Below are 17,323 nucleotides of genomic sequence, written 5' to 3'. Positions count from 1 at the left end.
ACGCTTACCATTCCAAATGAAAGACTTTGCTATGCTATCAAATTGCCTGAAATAAGAGAGGGGGACATCTACAGGGAGAGACTGCAGTGAGTAATTGAATTTTGGAATGCAATTCATTTTAATATCATTAACTTTCCCAATCATAGATAAATGTAGTGAAGCCCGCCTGCCCACATTGCTCGAAAACCGTTTTATTAAGGGGTCAAAATTAACTCTAAATAAATCACACAAATTTGCTGGAAATAAAATACCCAAATACTTAGTGCCCTGTTTGGGCCAGTGGAAAGCACCCGGCTGGAAAGCTGTTTCTGGGCAGTACGCTGTCAGAGCCAAAGCTTCGGATTTAGACCAATTGACTCTATATCCTGAAAACTTAGAAAAGGAATTAATAATTCTGTGGAGGAAAGGCATAGATCTACTGGGGTCAGAGACAAATAATAAAATATAATCTGCAAGAGTTTATGCGCCATACCTCCCGCCACCACCCCTGGAAAATCATCCTCCTTTCTTATCGCGGTTGCTAATGGTTCCAGTGCAAGACAGAACAATAATGGGGAAAGAGGGCAACCCTGCCGGGTGCCCCTATCCAAAGTAAAATAATCTGAAATTAGTCCATTTGTTTGTACCGCCGCTACTGGGTGTATATAAAGTAACTTAATCCAACCAATAAATGTACTCCCAAACCCGTATATTTCCAAAACCTTAAAAAGATAATCCCATTCTACCATATCAAATGCCTTTTTGGCGTCAAGTGAGATGGCAGCGACCGGAGATTGTTCATTCGCTACTGACCACATGATATTGATGAGACGCCTAATGTTATCAGAAGAGCTACGGCCCCGAATAAACCCCACCTGATCTATATGTATAAATGATTTCATAACTTAATCGATTAGCCAGAATTTTTGACAACATTTTTACATCTAACTGGATCAGGGAAATTGGACGGTAACTTTTACACTCGCTTGGATCTTTGTCCTTTCTAAGAATCAGACTGATCCGGGCTTGCGTCATGGTTGGCGGAAGCTTTCCATTCTTTAATGATTCAGTATAAACTTCTAACAAAAGTGGAGCCAGTTCTGTAGCATAAGATTTGAAAAACTCAGCAGCAAAGCCGTCAGGCCCCGGAGACTTGCCTGTAGGTAAGGCCTTAATAACCTCGCCAAGCTCCTCCAAGTTTATCTCAGAATCAAGAGAATTTTTTTGCTCAGTCGTCAGTTTAGGGAGATCTAATGGTTCCACAAAGTTTCTAATATCATCATCAGTAGACGAAGATGTGGAACTATAGAGATCAAAGTAGAATTCTTTAAAAGCATTATTAATATCAATGGCCGAGGTAAAAATTTCACCACCAGCAGATTTCACTGAGGGAATGGTAGAAAAAGACTCTCTCTGCTTTATATATCTAGCCAAAAGTTTTCCTGCTTTGTCCCCAGACTCAAAATATGACTGTCTTGCCCTGAATAACCAAAACTCCACTTTCTGCGACAAAATAGTATAATATCTATATTTCAATCGAGTCAATTCTCTGAGGCCATCAGATGACAAACGGCGCTTCAGCTCTACTTCGGCATTTTTAATATTTCCTTCCAACTCCTCGTGCTTTGGATTTTTTGATGAATGAGGCATACTGTATGATCCGACCCCTAAGAACTGCCTTAAGTGCCTCTCAAGCTATGCCCACAGTGGATACTGAGGACCAATTGGTCTCCATATAAACACTGATTTCAGCCTTTAGCATTTGTTGGAAATCAGGATTTTGCAAAAGGGACACATTAAGGCGCCAGCTATATGATTTCTTTTTCTCCGTATGTGGCACCACCTCTAAATTCACCAGGGCGTGATCTGAGACTAAGATGTTTCCAATTGAGCAATCAACAACAGATGAAATGAGGGACTTGGAAATAAAAAAAAAAATCTATTCTAGAATACATTTTATGGACTGATGGAAAAAACTTTATAGTCCCTACCAGATGGGTTCAAAAGTCTCCGAATATCTGTAAGACCAAGAATCATATTTCTTACGTTTAAGAAAAGTAATAACCTTCCTTCTTTTTATGGGGTGCCCCAACCCATTTACATTCCATGTGGAGAGCGATAGTACACTCATTAACAACTGACATATTGATATAATAAAAAAAATAAAACTGTGTCAAAAACTAAATTATACAGTCCAAATTCCCCATTAGTGCAACAATCAAACCCCGAACTTCTCTCTTATCGAACTCGCAAAGTCCGGGAACAAGAAAATATTATGATTCCTCCAAGAAAGCTTCCCTTTGTTCCTCGTCTGGCGCAACATGAGATCTTTATCGGATGACCTCAGAAATTTGGCCATAATCGATCGGGGACTGTCTCCCTCAGCAGATCTCCGAGCAGGGACTCTGTGAGCTCGCTCGATTTCCAGCTTGTGGCCAGTTATGTTGAGTAGACTCGGGAAGAGCTCATCTAGGAATTTCATCATATCTCTGCCCTCCTCATGCTCAGGAATTCCAACAATTCTGACGTTATTCCTGCGGTTTCTATTCTCAAGATCTTCAAGCTTTTCAAGAATACGTTCCAGATCAACTTTGGTCGTTGGCGGATTAGCGGTTAATTCCCTCTCCAAATAATCTATTAGTTTCTCAGCATCCGACACTCTTGTAACTAACTCAGAGAATTTTATTTCCATTGCCGTAATCGATTGACGTATTACAGCGAGATCCTCCAAGTCAACAAGAACCTTCGTCAACATCACCGACATGATGGACAACTGACGTTGGATCTCCTCTCCCGCCGCGCCATCCAAATCGAGTCCCCGGTCTGTAGGTCTGTCGGGGCTTTCATCCTGAACACGTAAGTGTCTTTTAATGTCTCCAGAGCCCGATGATTTTGACTTCTTTGCCATGTTTTACCTCAAAGAGCAAATGTGTAACTGGGTGTATCGAATTTCACCAAATTATAACATGAGAATAATAAAAAATTTAGCAAAGTGCACAGAGCTCGTCGTTCACATAGAAATAATTGTGTTCTCATTCTAATGCATGATACACAATATTCTGAAGTTTGTGACTGGTGGAATGTTCTGCCTGAAGTATTGTTCTACAAAGGTTGATCTTTTCTATCAGGCATTAGAAAAAACTTGATAAAGGCTAAGCATAATTATAAACTATTTTATCATCTCTACTTTCCTGGGAATTTATTATACAAATTAACACACTCTCTACATTTTATGACATAGCCTACTAGACAGTGCTCAATTCTGTAACATGTACACTTCAAGTCTGACATTTTGATACAAATACACTTTTTGTCCCACTGTTTACGTTCACTTAAGACCAAACTGAGTGCATTTACATTAATGCCTCACCAAGACGGGCATTGGCGGAATTATAAAGTGTATTTGACCATTTAGTTGCGTACCCGCATTAGCACTCTTGGAGAACAAGCGCATGTAAAGCGCACAAACATTAGCCGCCTGTCAGTCAAACAGCACGCAGCTACAGACGCCCAGAAATAAAGTCAATCTTTTATATTTCATCTAGATCAACCAACCAGTGATTGTCTTGCTGTCACGATCGATGTAATGAACACCCCTGTTCTAGATGCAGAACATAGGCTAAGTATAGAAAATTACTCAAAAGTTTATCATCGATATCGAGGACGTCTCTTTTTTTTTTTTTTTCAGATAAACATCGTTTGTTTTATCGCCCAGCCCTATTGATAACATTGCTAGGGAAGTAGTGAACACAGATGGTGGCAAAATAGCGCATTAAAAGTACAGTTACAGCACTTAATGTACTCAAGTAAAAGTATAACATTTTTAAACTAAAAGTACAATTCCTGGGAAAAACTACTTAATTACAGTAACGTTATTTGTAATTCGTTACTTTACACCCCTGCATTCAGCCACTCCTTGTAAATCAGATAAATAAATACATTATAACAGAAATACATATTAAATAAACATTAAAATAAGAGTGCTTAAGATAAATACTTGTGGACTTAAATTTTTTTTAACTATAAATAGTAGCTCCACATTTGTTTGAAATGGAGCTATGATATCCTATGACATATAAATATGTATTTCTATAATAAACATATGTGGCCCTCTAACTTATAAAACTGTGTTTTCGTGAACTGTTGTGTTTAAACTCTAATGTGTAAAATTGTTTAGAACTGAAACTACAACCATGTAAATCAGCTCAGCTGTGTTTTTGTACATTGGTAACACATGAAACTGCTTACTGGTGTGCATAAAACATGCAACAGTATGCCAAAACTTACAAAGTGGGGGTGGCCACTTGATACATTGGTAAAATATTATACTGTTTTTGCTTGCAATTTAAGCAACACATTAATCCTGCAGTAACACAGGAAAATAATGATTGATGTGTTGTGGCTCGTGACCTCAGATATAGGTGGGGAAGATCTTGCTCTGAGCGCTAATTTTCTTCCTCTTTTTTTCACGTTATTCAACTCGTTCAACTCGTTCTTCAAACGCAAACGCGATGACACAATATGTGGTGTCCTTGCATTATTCCACCACAAGGTGGCACTGTAAGAACAGAATTAAGATTTTGTTTTATTTTATTTATTTTTTAAATAAGAATAATTTACCATGGAATGTTGATTTGTTGAAGATCTAAATCAAATATAGTTTTATGTTAAGTGTTATTAAACAATCCCAGGAAGAAGAGGAAGAGAAAGCTATGAATAGAAATATCTATCTACATAAACAGAACTATATCTATCCAGACAATCTTTTCCCAGTTTTTGAATATTCAGAAGTTTTGCTGGACAGTAATTTGCAGTTTCAGCGCAATTTGAGCGAAGTGGCCATTGACAGCAGTTCTTTTCTGGGCTACCAAAAGAACCCGGAAGGGCAGAGCGTTTGTTTGTAAACAGTAACTTCATCTATAGCGTTATGGTTTCTCGCAACCAGTATGGGTTACTGCATCTTAGCGCATCTCTTTGGGTAAGTTAAGCCAATTTCTGTGTTATTATAAGAGGTTTGCAGTGCTTTGCATGCCCTGCAACATATAAATGACATATGGGTGTGTTTCATTCAGAAGTGATGATTTCTGTGCCCTGTTTACCTTCCACTGTGAGAGTTTTGTAGTGCTGAAATGTGTAATAAAACAGGCTGAACTCAATTTTGAAGTCATTTTTATATAAAAAATTCTGTTTGTAATGATCCTATTGCATGGCCATCATTATTGTATTAAATTTGAAGTGCCCAGTGAAGGCATTAATTATGCCGTTCAGAGCGCAGTATGTTTTCTCGTCGCAAATATGACATATAACAACCTTCGCGCACAGCAGCAAAAACCACATGTGGATGAAAAAACCACATGAAATCCGATCTGACCGAGATGCATTAAGAAAAATCAGATTTTAATCGGATTCCAAATCAACTATGAATATGGTTTGGCTGGGGCTTGTAAGAATCTGATTTAATGTGTTTTTGTCCTGTTCAGACTATGTATTTGGTGTTTTATGCACACCAGTAAGCAGTTTCATGTGTGTTACCAGTGTACAAAAACACAAAAGCTATGTACCCAGTTGAGTTTCATGGTTGTAGTTAATTCTGTTGCACTGAATTTGTTTAAATATGATCAGGGTTACATTTAAATAATAATTTTGATCCTGATTTAAATTTCACAGTAAATCTGAATTAACTTTAATGCTGTTGCTCCATTACTTTAAACTCAGATTTAAATCTCAGTTATGGATTAACTTTAAACTTGCAGCTGAGGTGGTATAAATATTAAATTGACCTACAATAAAACATGACTTTGTAAGAGAACAGTGAATATGCCGTCAGCCCTCTGAAGGCGGTTAGGGTTTGAGTTAGGGTTCCACAGGATCTTTCCTTTAAAATCAGATTATTTTTGTCATTTTTCCATATGTGCTTGGTCCCCGATAATTGCCGTTTGCGGCTATATTATTATATTTGCAAGGATGTGTTTTTTTTCTACCCTAAAACTGATGGTGCAGACCAAACCATAAGGCCTAGAGACTTGAAACTTTGGGGAATGGTAGTACTCCGGCTGGCTAGCCATATGCATTGAATCGGCCCATAGGTGGCGCTATAGTTAACAAAACAATATATGTTCACATTTTGGGCAATAACTCTTGAACTTGGGCTAGAAACAAAATAATTTTTTCCCTCTGATTCCTTGTGTCATGCCGAAGAGTTTTGCCCCTTGTCAAAGCTGTGCTCTGCCCCTTCGTTTTCTCACTATTTTGGATTGTTTGGGAAAAAACTTGTCCTAGGCCATTCACCCGATTGGAACCAAACCAGTGTATAAAGATTCAGCATAGTCCCATTATGAAAAGTAATCAAAGGAATTTTGAAATGTTTTTATCGTCAAACGGTACGCCAAAACGTTCGTAGTGGGAGTGGCCACTTTACTTAAATGATTATAACTTTTGAACAGATTATAACCAAATTTTGTACACTTTATGTATGGGGTAATACAGATTACACACAAAATAAATTGCAAGCTCTGCCTCTTGGTGGTGCTATAATAATTAAAAAACTAAACATGTCAATAACTATGGAACCGTTGGTCCGATTGACTAGACATTTTGCATGCAGTGACTTTGTCCAAAGTGCCATCAAGGTCTATGAGGACAGTCACATATCTTTTAAAAACATGGCCGGCATCAACAAAATCATCTTTTAGCAGCTATTTGAACTAGTCCTAGTCCGTTCATCCGATCAGAACCAAACAAGTGCAGAAAAATTCTCTTGAATCCCATATTTAGTATTTATCAGAAACGTTTTTACTTTTGATTCATCGTCATAAAGTTACACCAAAACGTGCGCAGATGGCGTGGCCACTTTTACTTAAACAGTTATAACTCTTGAACGGAATGAGATATTTTCACAAAGTTTGAGACAATTATGTATGGGGTCATTCTGAGGACACAAAAAAAAATTGCATATCTATGCCTCTTGGTTGTGCAATAACAGCCAGTAATGTAAAAAAAACACCATATATCTGTGCTATCTCACCTGATGTTTCTCAAAATTAAGGCACTTTAACATTGTTTTAGTTGTTAACTGGCTGTCTAATTAATACTTAATATCTGTTGCATATGAACTTAAAGGACTGTAAAGGCTTGAACCCCGTTAATCGCTGCTTGCAGCTATATTTATTATTATTATTATTTTTATTTTTCTGCCTTAAAACTGACCGTGCAGACCAAACTGTAAGGCCTATAGACTCAAAACTTTGGGGAAAGGTAGTACTCCAGTCTACAAAGCCGCAAAGTCTTGCCCCAGTCGAACTCACGGTGGCGCTACAGTGATGAAAACAAAAAAATAAGTCACATTTTGGGCCATAAATCTTGGGGTGTAAAGGCTAGAGCCATTCCAGTGATTCCTTGCGCCATGCCGAAGAGTTTTGCCCCTTGTCAAATTTTTGCTCCACCCCTTCGTTTTCCCGCTATTTTGGATAGTTTGAAAAATTTCTAAACTAACTCATCCTAGGCCGTTCGTCCCATCAGATCCAAACCAGTGCAGAAAGATTCAACAGAGTCCCAATATGAAAAGTTGTTAAAGGATTTTTGAAATTTTGGTTCATTGTTAAACAGTATTCCAAAATGTCCATAGTGGGCGGGACCACTTTTACTTAAACGGTTATAACTCATGGACGGAATGAGATATATCCAAATTAGGTACAATTATGTAAGAGGTCATTTGTGACACACAAATAAATTGCACACCTCTGCCTCTTGGGGATGCTATAATAATAAAAAAAATTAAAATGGCGATAACTATGGAACCGTTGGTCCGATTGACTTGAAATTTTGCATGCAGGGTCTTTGTAAAATGTGCCATCAAGGTCTATGAGGACAGTCACATATCTTTAAAAACATGGCCGCCATCGACCAATCAGCTTTCAGTAGGTTTAATATAGGGTTAACCAAAACGTTCGTAATGGTCGTGGCCACTTTTACAAAAATGGTTATAACTCTTGAACAGAATCAGATATTGTCACCAAATTTGGTACACATATGTGTGGTGGCTCTATAAAAGTTTTTTTTTTTTTAAATGGATCTAACTATGGAACGGCTGGACCGATTAACTTGAAATTTTGCATGCAGTGTCTGTATCTAAGGTTCCATCAAGGTCTAGAAGCACAGTCACATACCTAGAAAAACATGGCTGCTATCAACAAAATCATCTTTTAGCAGTCCGTTCACCCGATCGGATCCAAACCAGTGCAGAAAGATTCTCTGGAGTCCCATTATTATTAATTATCAAAAAAAGTTTTAACCTTCAATTCAGAGTCTCTAAGCTACACCAAAACATAAGCTGTGGGCATTGCCACTTTTACTTAAACAGTTATAACTCTTGAATGGAATGAGATATTTTCATAAAATTTGAGACACTTATGTATGGGGTCATTTGGAGGACACATGAAAAAATACAAACCTTTGCCTCTTGGTGGCGCTATAACAGTCAGGAACGTAAAAAATACCATATACATGTGATATTTCACCTGTTGTTTCTCAAAACTAAGGCAATTTAACATTGTTTTAGTTGTTTTCAGGCTATCTAATTAATACTTAATATCTTTTGCATGTGAACTTTAAGGACCTTAAAGGCTTGAACCCCGTTAATCACTGCTTGCAACTATATATATATTATTCTTGGAGGAATTTTGGAAGGTTGGCCACTTCTATGAGGGTTCACTACTGTGCCAGGTTTTCGCCATTTGGAAATAATGGCTCTCACTCTGATTCTTTGGAGTCCCAGAGCCTTTGAAATAGCTGTGTAACCCTTCCCAGACTGATGTATTTCAATCACCTTTCTCCTCATCATTTCTGGAATTTCTTTCGACCTTGGCATAGTGTGCTACTGGGTGAGACCTTTTTACCAACTTTGCTGCTGAAAAAGTTCTATTTAGGTGTTGATTTGATTGAACAGGCTGGCAGTAATCAGACCTGGGTGTGTCTAGTCCAGCTTAACCCCATTATGAATGCAGTTTCATAGAGTTGGGGATTTAGTAACTAAGTGGGCAAATAATTTTTCAAACAAGCCCAGTTGGTATTGGGTAACTTTTTTGCTTCAATAAATTGCATTTATCATTTAAAAACTGTATTTTTTGTTTACTCAGATTGCCTTTGTTTTGTTAGATTTAGTTTGTATTTTTGAAACAATTTTGTATGAAATATACACAAAAACAGAAGAAATCAGGATGGGGATAAATACTTTTCCACAGCACTGTATGAATCAATTTCAAGCAATTTTTAAATCTGCAGTTAACTGAAAAATCATGCAATTAATCACAGTTCTATATTTTTAATTCACTGACAGAACTTATTTAAATAAAAGATCACTTTTAAGCCATTTTATAGCAAATACATAATTATTGAGATATATATTGAATATCGTCAATAGACAAAAAAAATAACGAGATATACATTTTGTTGCCATATCACCCAGCCCTAACCCTGATCCCATTAGGTTTACGATGTGCAGATCTTAATTTGTTTAGTTTTTTTTACATGTTTTGCAAAAGGTGTTAAAGTATTAAATTATAAATGCTGATACCTGCAGATACCCTGTAATATGTTGTAATGTATGAGTAACAATGAAGCATATAGCTGCATTTTTTTTTTTCACACACACAGAACAAAATACTCTCTCAATGTAAAAATCACTGTGTTGTCTGTGTATTAACTCATGTCCGTGTGTTTCTGCTGTGTAGGGGAGGTCCAGTGTTATGGAGAAACTCTTTGACAAGTTCATGTGCTCGTTCTGTGAAACTGTGCCAGATCAGCTGACGTCTCTAGATGTACTACGGTAACATCATCACTGACACCACACTCTACCATGTGTTTAAAGAGACGTGTGTGTGTGTGAGTGAGTGAGAGAGAGATAGAGATACAGTGGACACTTAATTCACTCAAAATGTTTAAATATTGCAATAGATACTAAATATCAAAGCATCATCGAAAGGAGGATGGCACTGCACACTTTTCACAAAATATTTCACAAAAAGAAGTTTGATTTGGTTTGAAATTCTAAAACAATAGATAGTGTTCAGAATGAAGACAATAAGTATTTGAGTGGGGCAGATTGAATATAGCTACTAAAAAGACATTTATACGTGCAACTTCAGTGTCCAAATAACTTTTTAGGCCACTGTACAGATCTCTTGCTTTATTCAATGTGCACCATTATTATTTCAGTCATATTCTTGGCATTGTGACTCGAGACTTACTTAGAGCTCCAACGCTCAAAGATCAACTTCAGGATGAGATAAGAGATCAGCTGCCATATCTGCATCTCATTCACTGGTACGTCCTCTCTGAGTCTCCTGCTATAGATGTCTCTAGATCTGTCCTCTTCTAACTCTGATTCTTGATTTTAATGCAGTTTCTGGGAGTCTGTCTATGGCGGTGTGAGAGAGGCCATTGATGCTTTTGAAAAGGCTTTGGGAACTATTACGAAGCTGGAGTTAATCTACACACTTTGGCTGGAGTAAGTAAGGCAAATAGTTATTCGTACCTTATTTCTTTGAATTATTAGCTGTTAATTATCACAGTATTAAACCAATGAGAGTAGACTTCAGTTTGTTCATAGGGTGGGTTGGGCAAAAACCAAAGGTTTTGTTGATATGAGCATCCTGTCATTGTGTAGTTGAAGGAACCCAGTCTGATCTTCCTGTATTAACAGCTGGTGGTTTTATTTTCAGCAGTTATCTGTCATTTACAAGCAGTAAGGTGTTGGGGCTGCAGCCTAGTGTTCGCGAGCTGAAGATGTTTACAGGTTTGGTGCATCGATGCCTGGAGACGGTGCCATCCAGACTTACTCTGCCCTTTAGCTCCTCACAGTATTGGAACTGCTTTAGCTTCCATAACAAGGTACATCTCCTGTTCCATAATCACCCACTAATTATGAAGCTCATTTTCTAGTTATAGTTTCACTCAATTCTGTACAAGATTATTACATTATTAGCACTTTGAGGCAAATGTCATCCTAATTGCTCCCAGATAGTGGTGAATGTACTGTGTTTGTAATTTGCATAGGCTCATGCATTTTATTTGTGTATATGGTGCATTTTGAAGCTCTTGTGTGAATTGCAGGTTATATCCTTCTATTTGGGTTGTTTTCCTCAATCCCAACATTCCCTTGTCCTGGAAAGACTTCAGCATATCATGCCAACCAATACTGAACTGGCCATAAGGTACTCCGATGTTTATCCTGCTTCACTGGAGGCATAACAGTCTTTTTCTCTTTAATGGAGAAATATTTGATTCTTCAACCATGTAAATTGGTGACTCAAGATACAAGTCACAACTTCTAAAGACATTTAATGTCCTTGAGTTTTAGTGTCAATTGTTGTTGTGTAGGTTGCTGCAGCAGGAATGGCAGGATGGAAATGTTGAACATTTTAAATTGCAAAGCCGAATGTTGTGCAGTAGCCTTCCAACCTGTCTGGCCATCTGGAAAATGTAAGTTCATGCTCCAAACATGTCTCCAAATGAGATTTATATTTATGAAGGCAGCTGTTAATTCAAAGCTTTAGTTGGCATAGCTTATTTTGAATTCTGTATAATGTTAAAAATAATACATAATTTAAAAAACGTGCTTTTCCAACCAAATCAAAGACTTATTCCCCTTTTTTATTACCAATTCCACATGTACAAGGATTGACATGTAGTGTTACACAATGAAGGCTTTTTAGAGACACTCCAGTTGGGCCTGCCATGCCCAAAATAAGTGCCATATTAAGCACTTATGCTTGCATGGAGTTGCAGCTTTTTTTGATCCCCACTAAGGGTAGTTGCATGTAAGCTTTTTCTGGATTACTTCACTCAGTGCATAATGCACTTGGGTGTCAGCAAGGGCTACTCCTATGATGGATTTTCCACTGCACATTCAGTGGTTGGGTATCCAATCCCCTCTGATGCTCCAGAGGAGGGCATGGATGTGCAGAGCAGCTAATACTTCCTATGGCTGAGAATCCTTGTAATTCCAGTATCCTTGAGAGTATGGACTTCAGTGGGGCCTTAGAGACCTTAGTCCCCAGTCTGATTCTGCTCACAGGTGGAGGGTAGTTAGGGCCAGGAGCTTGTGCAGTCACTGCCTTGCTCCTATGGTTGTGCTGCCCTCATTTCGCCTCAACACGGATTGCTGCATGGGCAGCACTGAGGCCAAAGCCCCATGGTCCTTTGACCCAGGGTTACTGACTGCAATTTTCTAGTGTCCCTTCCTTGATGAGTTTTGCAGCAATAGACCCACAACACTTGGAAGTGCTCTGTGCAGATGTTGTCACGCTTGCTCCAAAAGGGCCATCAGGTAAGTGAAGTGATTTGCTGGCCTTAATTTTTCTCTTGCTCATACCCACATGGGATTGGGGCCTCTGCCCAACACTGGACCCCAGGTGTCTAAACGAATACCTCCATCTTCTGAAATGCAAGAAGTTGACTGTTTCAAGGATGTGGAGGACCATAAACCAAGGCGACTGGTCTTGCTTAAAAATCCAACGTTTTTGTGGCGGTTTGTCCAGCTGCCACATGGTCGTCTCTTTCTACCTTTACAAAATTTCATTGGTTAAGTTTTGAAGCCTTTGGGGAGTTGGTGTCCAGCACACCTCATCACTAATGTCCTACTGTTCCCCATGTGGGCTGGGCATAATTCCAAAATGGAGTAGTGTTGTCTCCATTTTCAGTCAGCTTTTGCATCTGGCGTTCTCTAAATGAGTTGCCTTGCTAGTGCTTTGAGAAGCTGGCAAGCCTTTCGTTACTGCTTGGTGCTTTGGCTTGAGGCAGCAATATTTGGCAAAAGGGTTGATTAATCACCATCGTCGTTTAAACAATCCCAATATAATTATTTTTTAAACTGTTCTTTTTTTGGACATGCGTTCTAATCATACTCTGGACTACAGCTATGTCTTGAGTTTTCCTGTACATATGGAATATGTAACAGAGTGGAAACTCTGTTACATATTCTCTTTTTACTCAAAGGTCATATTATAACATTTTCCAACAGTCTCAACCAGACTGATGCAGTTCAAGCAGTTCATTAAAGGGTCAAGAAATCCCTATTTCAGAATAGCTCCGCTCGCACCAGTTTTGAAAAATGCGGGGGAAAGTTGGCATGGTAATTAGCGGACTGGGGGGAAAGGGGAAGAGAACACGCCTGTCATTTCTCATCTAGTCAGTTATATTTTGCTTTAATTGAGTAACACTCACTTTAAGGATAAATGGTTTATGTTATGGTACCACGTCACATCAGACCACTTCTTTCAAACAAGCTGTCTGCTTTGGAGTGGAAAACAGGCAGCTCTCATACTTTGGATCATACAATTGCTTATTCACCACCAATGCTACTGACTGGCTGAGAAAGCGCCATCTCATGAATAATATCAAGAGAAACCAATGACGTGTATATGTTTAAGTCCAGTGTAAATAAAAAAATCTATGTGACATTTTCTCAGTATTGACTTCAAAGCAGTTAGTAGAAAATGGCCCAAAAAATGTATCCTTGAAATGAAAATGAATGCTTACTATCATTGTCTTGCATAATGTGGAACACATACAAAAAAGTCTGTTAACATCTAGAAAAACATGTGTAGTGTTTCATGACCCTTTTAGAACAATCTTATTCAGAATGAGCAAAGAATTTGTTGTCAAGATGTGCAAAACTCATAGACCCAAAGCTACTCTGTTCATCTACTTGGTGAAACTACCATGGTGTTTAAACACTTGCATAAAGTTATCTTCAGAACTTTGCCACTGACAGGACAGTAATGGTTGTAGAAATTTGTAAATTTGATGTCCCTAAATTTGGAAGCAGAAATTAGGTGTGAAGTGTTTGACGTCCTGTATTGATATATTTCTTGCCAGAGCGATTGCTGTTGGGAGGGAGCAAAGGCAAAAAGCAGAGGTGAGTGAGAGTTCAGAGGTCAGGTCAAGCCATTTACAGTGTCCAGTGTCCATCATTTTTAACCTTTACTTATCCCGCAGGTCTCTATTTTTACTGTTTCATTTTGTTGAATCTACTGTTTTTTCTGCAGGGTATGCTCAGTGCACGAATATGTAAGAGTTTTAATGGCATAACTCTGATGAAGACAAATGGAGTTTGCTTTTGTAGTTGGGGAATGTGAATGTTTATTTTTGTGTTGGACTGAACTGACTGTGATTCTGCTCTGGTGTGTTTGTGCTTTTATTCACACATTTGCAGGTCCAGCGGCTCTACCAGCAGGCACTCCAGAAACTGCCCCTGTCTGCTTCTCTCTGGAAAGATGTAAAAAACCTCTTGCAATGACTTACTGTTGACTTGTCTTTTTCGCTGTGGAACTCTTTCCTTATGAGTCTTTTTCATTTTCTTTGTAGTGTTTGCTGTTTGAGGCGGCTGAAGGAGGTAAAACTGACACACTGAAAAAAATAATTGACAAGTGCCAAGAGGTGGGCGTGAGTCTAAATGAGCCGCTAGGGTTAGAGCCGTGCCAATCACAGTGACATGATCACCACACTCCCATAACAAGAGTACATGCTTCCATTAGACCACCCCAAAGTTCCACAGATACATAGACAGGTGTGTTAGGTTAGATTGCAGCAGGTGGACATGCCTGCACCAGCATATACTCAGTATTAATTACAAAGCCACTGAAGACACTAAGAGCTTCAAGTTATCCAGTATGTGGGCCTCTTTTATCATCATGTACGTAAGTATGAATTTGCTGATGATACCATTTGCTTCTTTGTTTTTGGTTTGTGTTCCATTTGTACACTAACATATTGTTTTATTGTAGTTTTTCTTTAATGTTGCATCATCATTGATGGACTTTGACTGTTTTTAAGGTGGCTTCCTTCCTCTAAATATACTTGATTTTCTCATGGTGTATTAACCATGTCTTGTGAAGGATGACATTAACTCCAACTGAGAGTTTAAGGGCTCAGCACAGTTTTTTTTTTTTTTGTTTTTCAACTATGGATTGAAAAGACCGCTGAAAGTATTTGATTCACCAGGGTCCATGTATTGTTGGAAACTTCTCTACGGACTGCCAAATATGTCTGTAGTCAAGGACTGTGCCAAGAAACCTTTTCCTTCACCAATAAAAAAAAAAAAAAATCCACACACAAATTGATTAACATAATCTGCTGGAATAGTTTTATATAATACTCTGTTTTTCTTTACATTTATAATTGAACAATGTTTTTATTAAATTATTTTGTACAGAAATATGGTGTTGTGTGTTTATTATGGGGAATAACTTTGGGACTGAGTTTACTGAATGGGGAAAACTATATTGTATCTCAGTATTATATTATTGTAAGTATTATAAATGATAAATAAAGCCTTTTTAGTCATGCAAACATTCTAGTCCAGCTCACCTGTATGTGTTTCTATCTAAAATATTACAAATTGGTTTATTTGCAACTAAAAAAAATAATTTTATACTTAAAAAGCAATTTACATAGAGAACAGGGGACTCATCAACCACCATTTTTCAGCATCCACCTGGATTATGCAACAGCAGCAATAGTACGCTCACCACACGCCAGCTATTGGTGGGAGGAGCGTTGCCAACAGTACATATGTTGGATGTCTCCTTGATCTGACGCATCCATTTCAGGTCTTGGAGTCTCTACTAACAAGCTAAGTTGAATTAGGTGTGTTAGTTTAAGGAGACATCGAAAATGTGCATTGTTGGTCAGGGGTGTAAATTGGACATTTCATCACGATACTATCTTAAATAGATTCTCTTGCCGATACTTCAAAATCTGCAGCGATACGATTTTGATTCGGCCCTGCGACCGATATTCTGATATTATGTGCCAATTTTTCACAATCAGTAAAAAAAAATGTTTGCCTTCAAATGCAACCAAAATATAATCTGAATATTTTATTGAGCTCTTAAAAGTGCAAATTTAGTATCCATATTGGGACATTGAAAACAAAATAAGGTACTTCAGATGTTGAAAAAAAAATTATATATACAATATAAAAAAAAAACGTCTCACACACAAGTGATCATCAATCGTTTGATTACATCTTATTTTTCAGTTTAATCCAATTCAAAATACTTACATACCCATGACGTGTTTCCAACTATCCGTGCTATCCGCGGTTTTCCTGGCTACAACTTCCACAGTTATAATGAAAAATTATGTTACAGTTAGCGGATAAATGTTAGTAAGGGTGTAGATGTGTACAGGCTTATAACTGATGCTAGTGCTGAGCAGGTTATTTCTCTTTCCCTCTTTAGTGCTGTTCAGAATGTTGTATCTTAGATACAAAAGAAAACTCAGAGAGAACTGTTGCCTCTTGATGGTCTCTTTCATTTAGGACCCATCTCTGTAGCCAGCAATACACACACAAACGCGCCCCACACTGCGCTTTCTTCTCTGCTTTTAACAGTGCTACAGCCCACTAACACAATGAGCCACCGCCCCCTACTAGACAAACCCAATACCAACATTAACATACAACATCCCCCCCCCCCCAACTTAATTCAGAGTAAACAAATCTTAGTTTTTTTTTTTTTTTTTTTTTTTTTTTTACATCATACAATTCATAACAATCCTAATTCAATACATATTACTTAACCTCCCAAAACCTTTTGGCTGATGTTCTTTTTTATTACAATTTTTTTTTATTTTATTTTCTATTTTTTGGTCACAAAGTCTTTAAATTATGCTGGTGGTTTCCTCTCTCTTACTGAACGTCGTAGACCTCCTGGGGGTTCACTCTCATGGTCCTTTCTATCTGCAATTTGAGTAAATTCAGGCATTATTTGAGCACTGGGTGAATCTGGCAATTGATTTCTTTGATATCCAGGTTGCAAACTCTCAGGCTCCCTGCTATCTACAGTTGGAATCAATTCAAGTGTTGTTGAATTACTTAGTGATTCTGGCACTTTAATATCAGTATCCACTGACGCCACATCAGTATCATAAGGTTGAGCACACAGGCCAGCTTGAAAGTCTTTAGTCAGCATCTCCTTTTGTTGTCGTCTGAATAATTGATCAACATGATGCCGTACTACTTGGGCACTTCCTAATGCTACTTTATAAGATACAGGTCCTGTGATGTCCTGAATTACTCCCTGTACCCATTTTGGTCCATACCCAAAGTTCCTAGTATACACAGTATCTCCTACTTCAAAATAACGGAATCTCACATGTTGGTCATGGTGCTCTTTTTGAACTTGTTGTTTGGATTCAATTTTGCTGGTGAAGTCAGGTTGCATTTTGTCTAAGGTGCATCGCAATTTCCTCCCCATCATCATTTCTGCAGGTGACAGTCCCGTTGTAGACTGGGGTGCTCTATGCAACTTGGTCAAAATAGTGTTCCCAGAACTTTTTTTCA

At 38.0% G+C, this 17,323-nt stretch overlaps 1 protein-coding gene across 5 annotated transcripts in view; it reads left to right on the top strand.

The window, feature by feature from the left end:
• The window catches only part of LOC127437222 (zinc finger C3H1 domain-containing protein-like), an 86,572-nt gene extending 71,379 nt beyond the window's left edge, over window positions 1–15,193 (top strand). For 3 of the 5 annotated variants that reach the window (XM_051692022.1, XM_051692021.1, XM_051692018.1), the window contains 9 exons: window positions 9,708–9,802; window positions 10,192–10,299; window positions 10,379–10,483; window positions 10,698–10,866; window positions 11,089–11,189; window positions 11,356–11,457; window positions 13,855–13,894; window positions 14,192–14,254; window positions 14,344–15,193. In XM_051692022.1, coding sequence (XP_051547982.1) covers window positions 9,708–9,802; window positions 10,192–10,299; window positions 10,379–10,483; window positions 10,698–10,866; window positions 11,089–11,189; window positions 11,356–11,457; window positions 13,855–13,894; window positions 14,192–14,254; window positions 14,344–14,469 — 909 coding nt within the window. In that variant the 3' untranslated portion in view covers window positions 14,470–15,193. Of the gene's footprint in view, window positions 1–9,707; window positions 9,803–10,191; window positions 10,300–10,378; window positions 10,488–10,697; window positions 10,867–11,088; window positions 11,190–11,355; window positions 11,458–13,854; window positions 13,895–14,191; window positions 14,255–14,343 lie in introns of those variants that run through there. The other 2 variants (XM_051692020.1, XM_051692023.1) reach the window with 2 other exon arrangements.
• The last annotated feature ends 2,130 nt before the right edge of the window (window positions 15,194–17,323 follow it).

This window comes from Myxocyprinus asiaticus, chromosome 48 (genome assembly GCF_019703515.2).
Source record: "Myxocyprinus asiaticus isolate MX2 ecotype Aquarium Trade chromosome 48, UBuf_Myxa_2, whole genome shotgun sequence".
In the NCBI taxonomy this organism is placed as follows: Eukaryota; Metazoa; Chordata; class Actinopteri; order Cypriniformes; family Catostomidae; genus Myxocyprinus; species Myxocyprinus asiaticus.
Note: the sequence above shows the minus strand (reverse complement) of the source record. Positions and strands in the feature narration are given on the sequence as shown.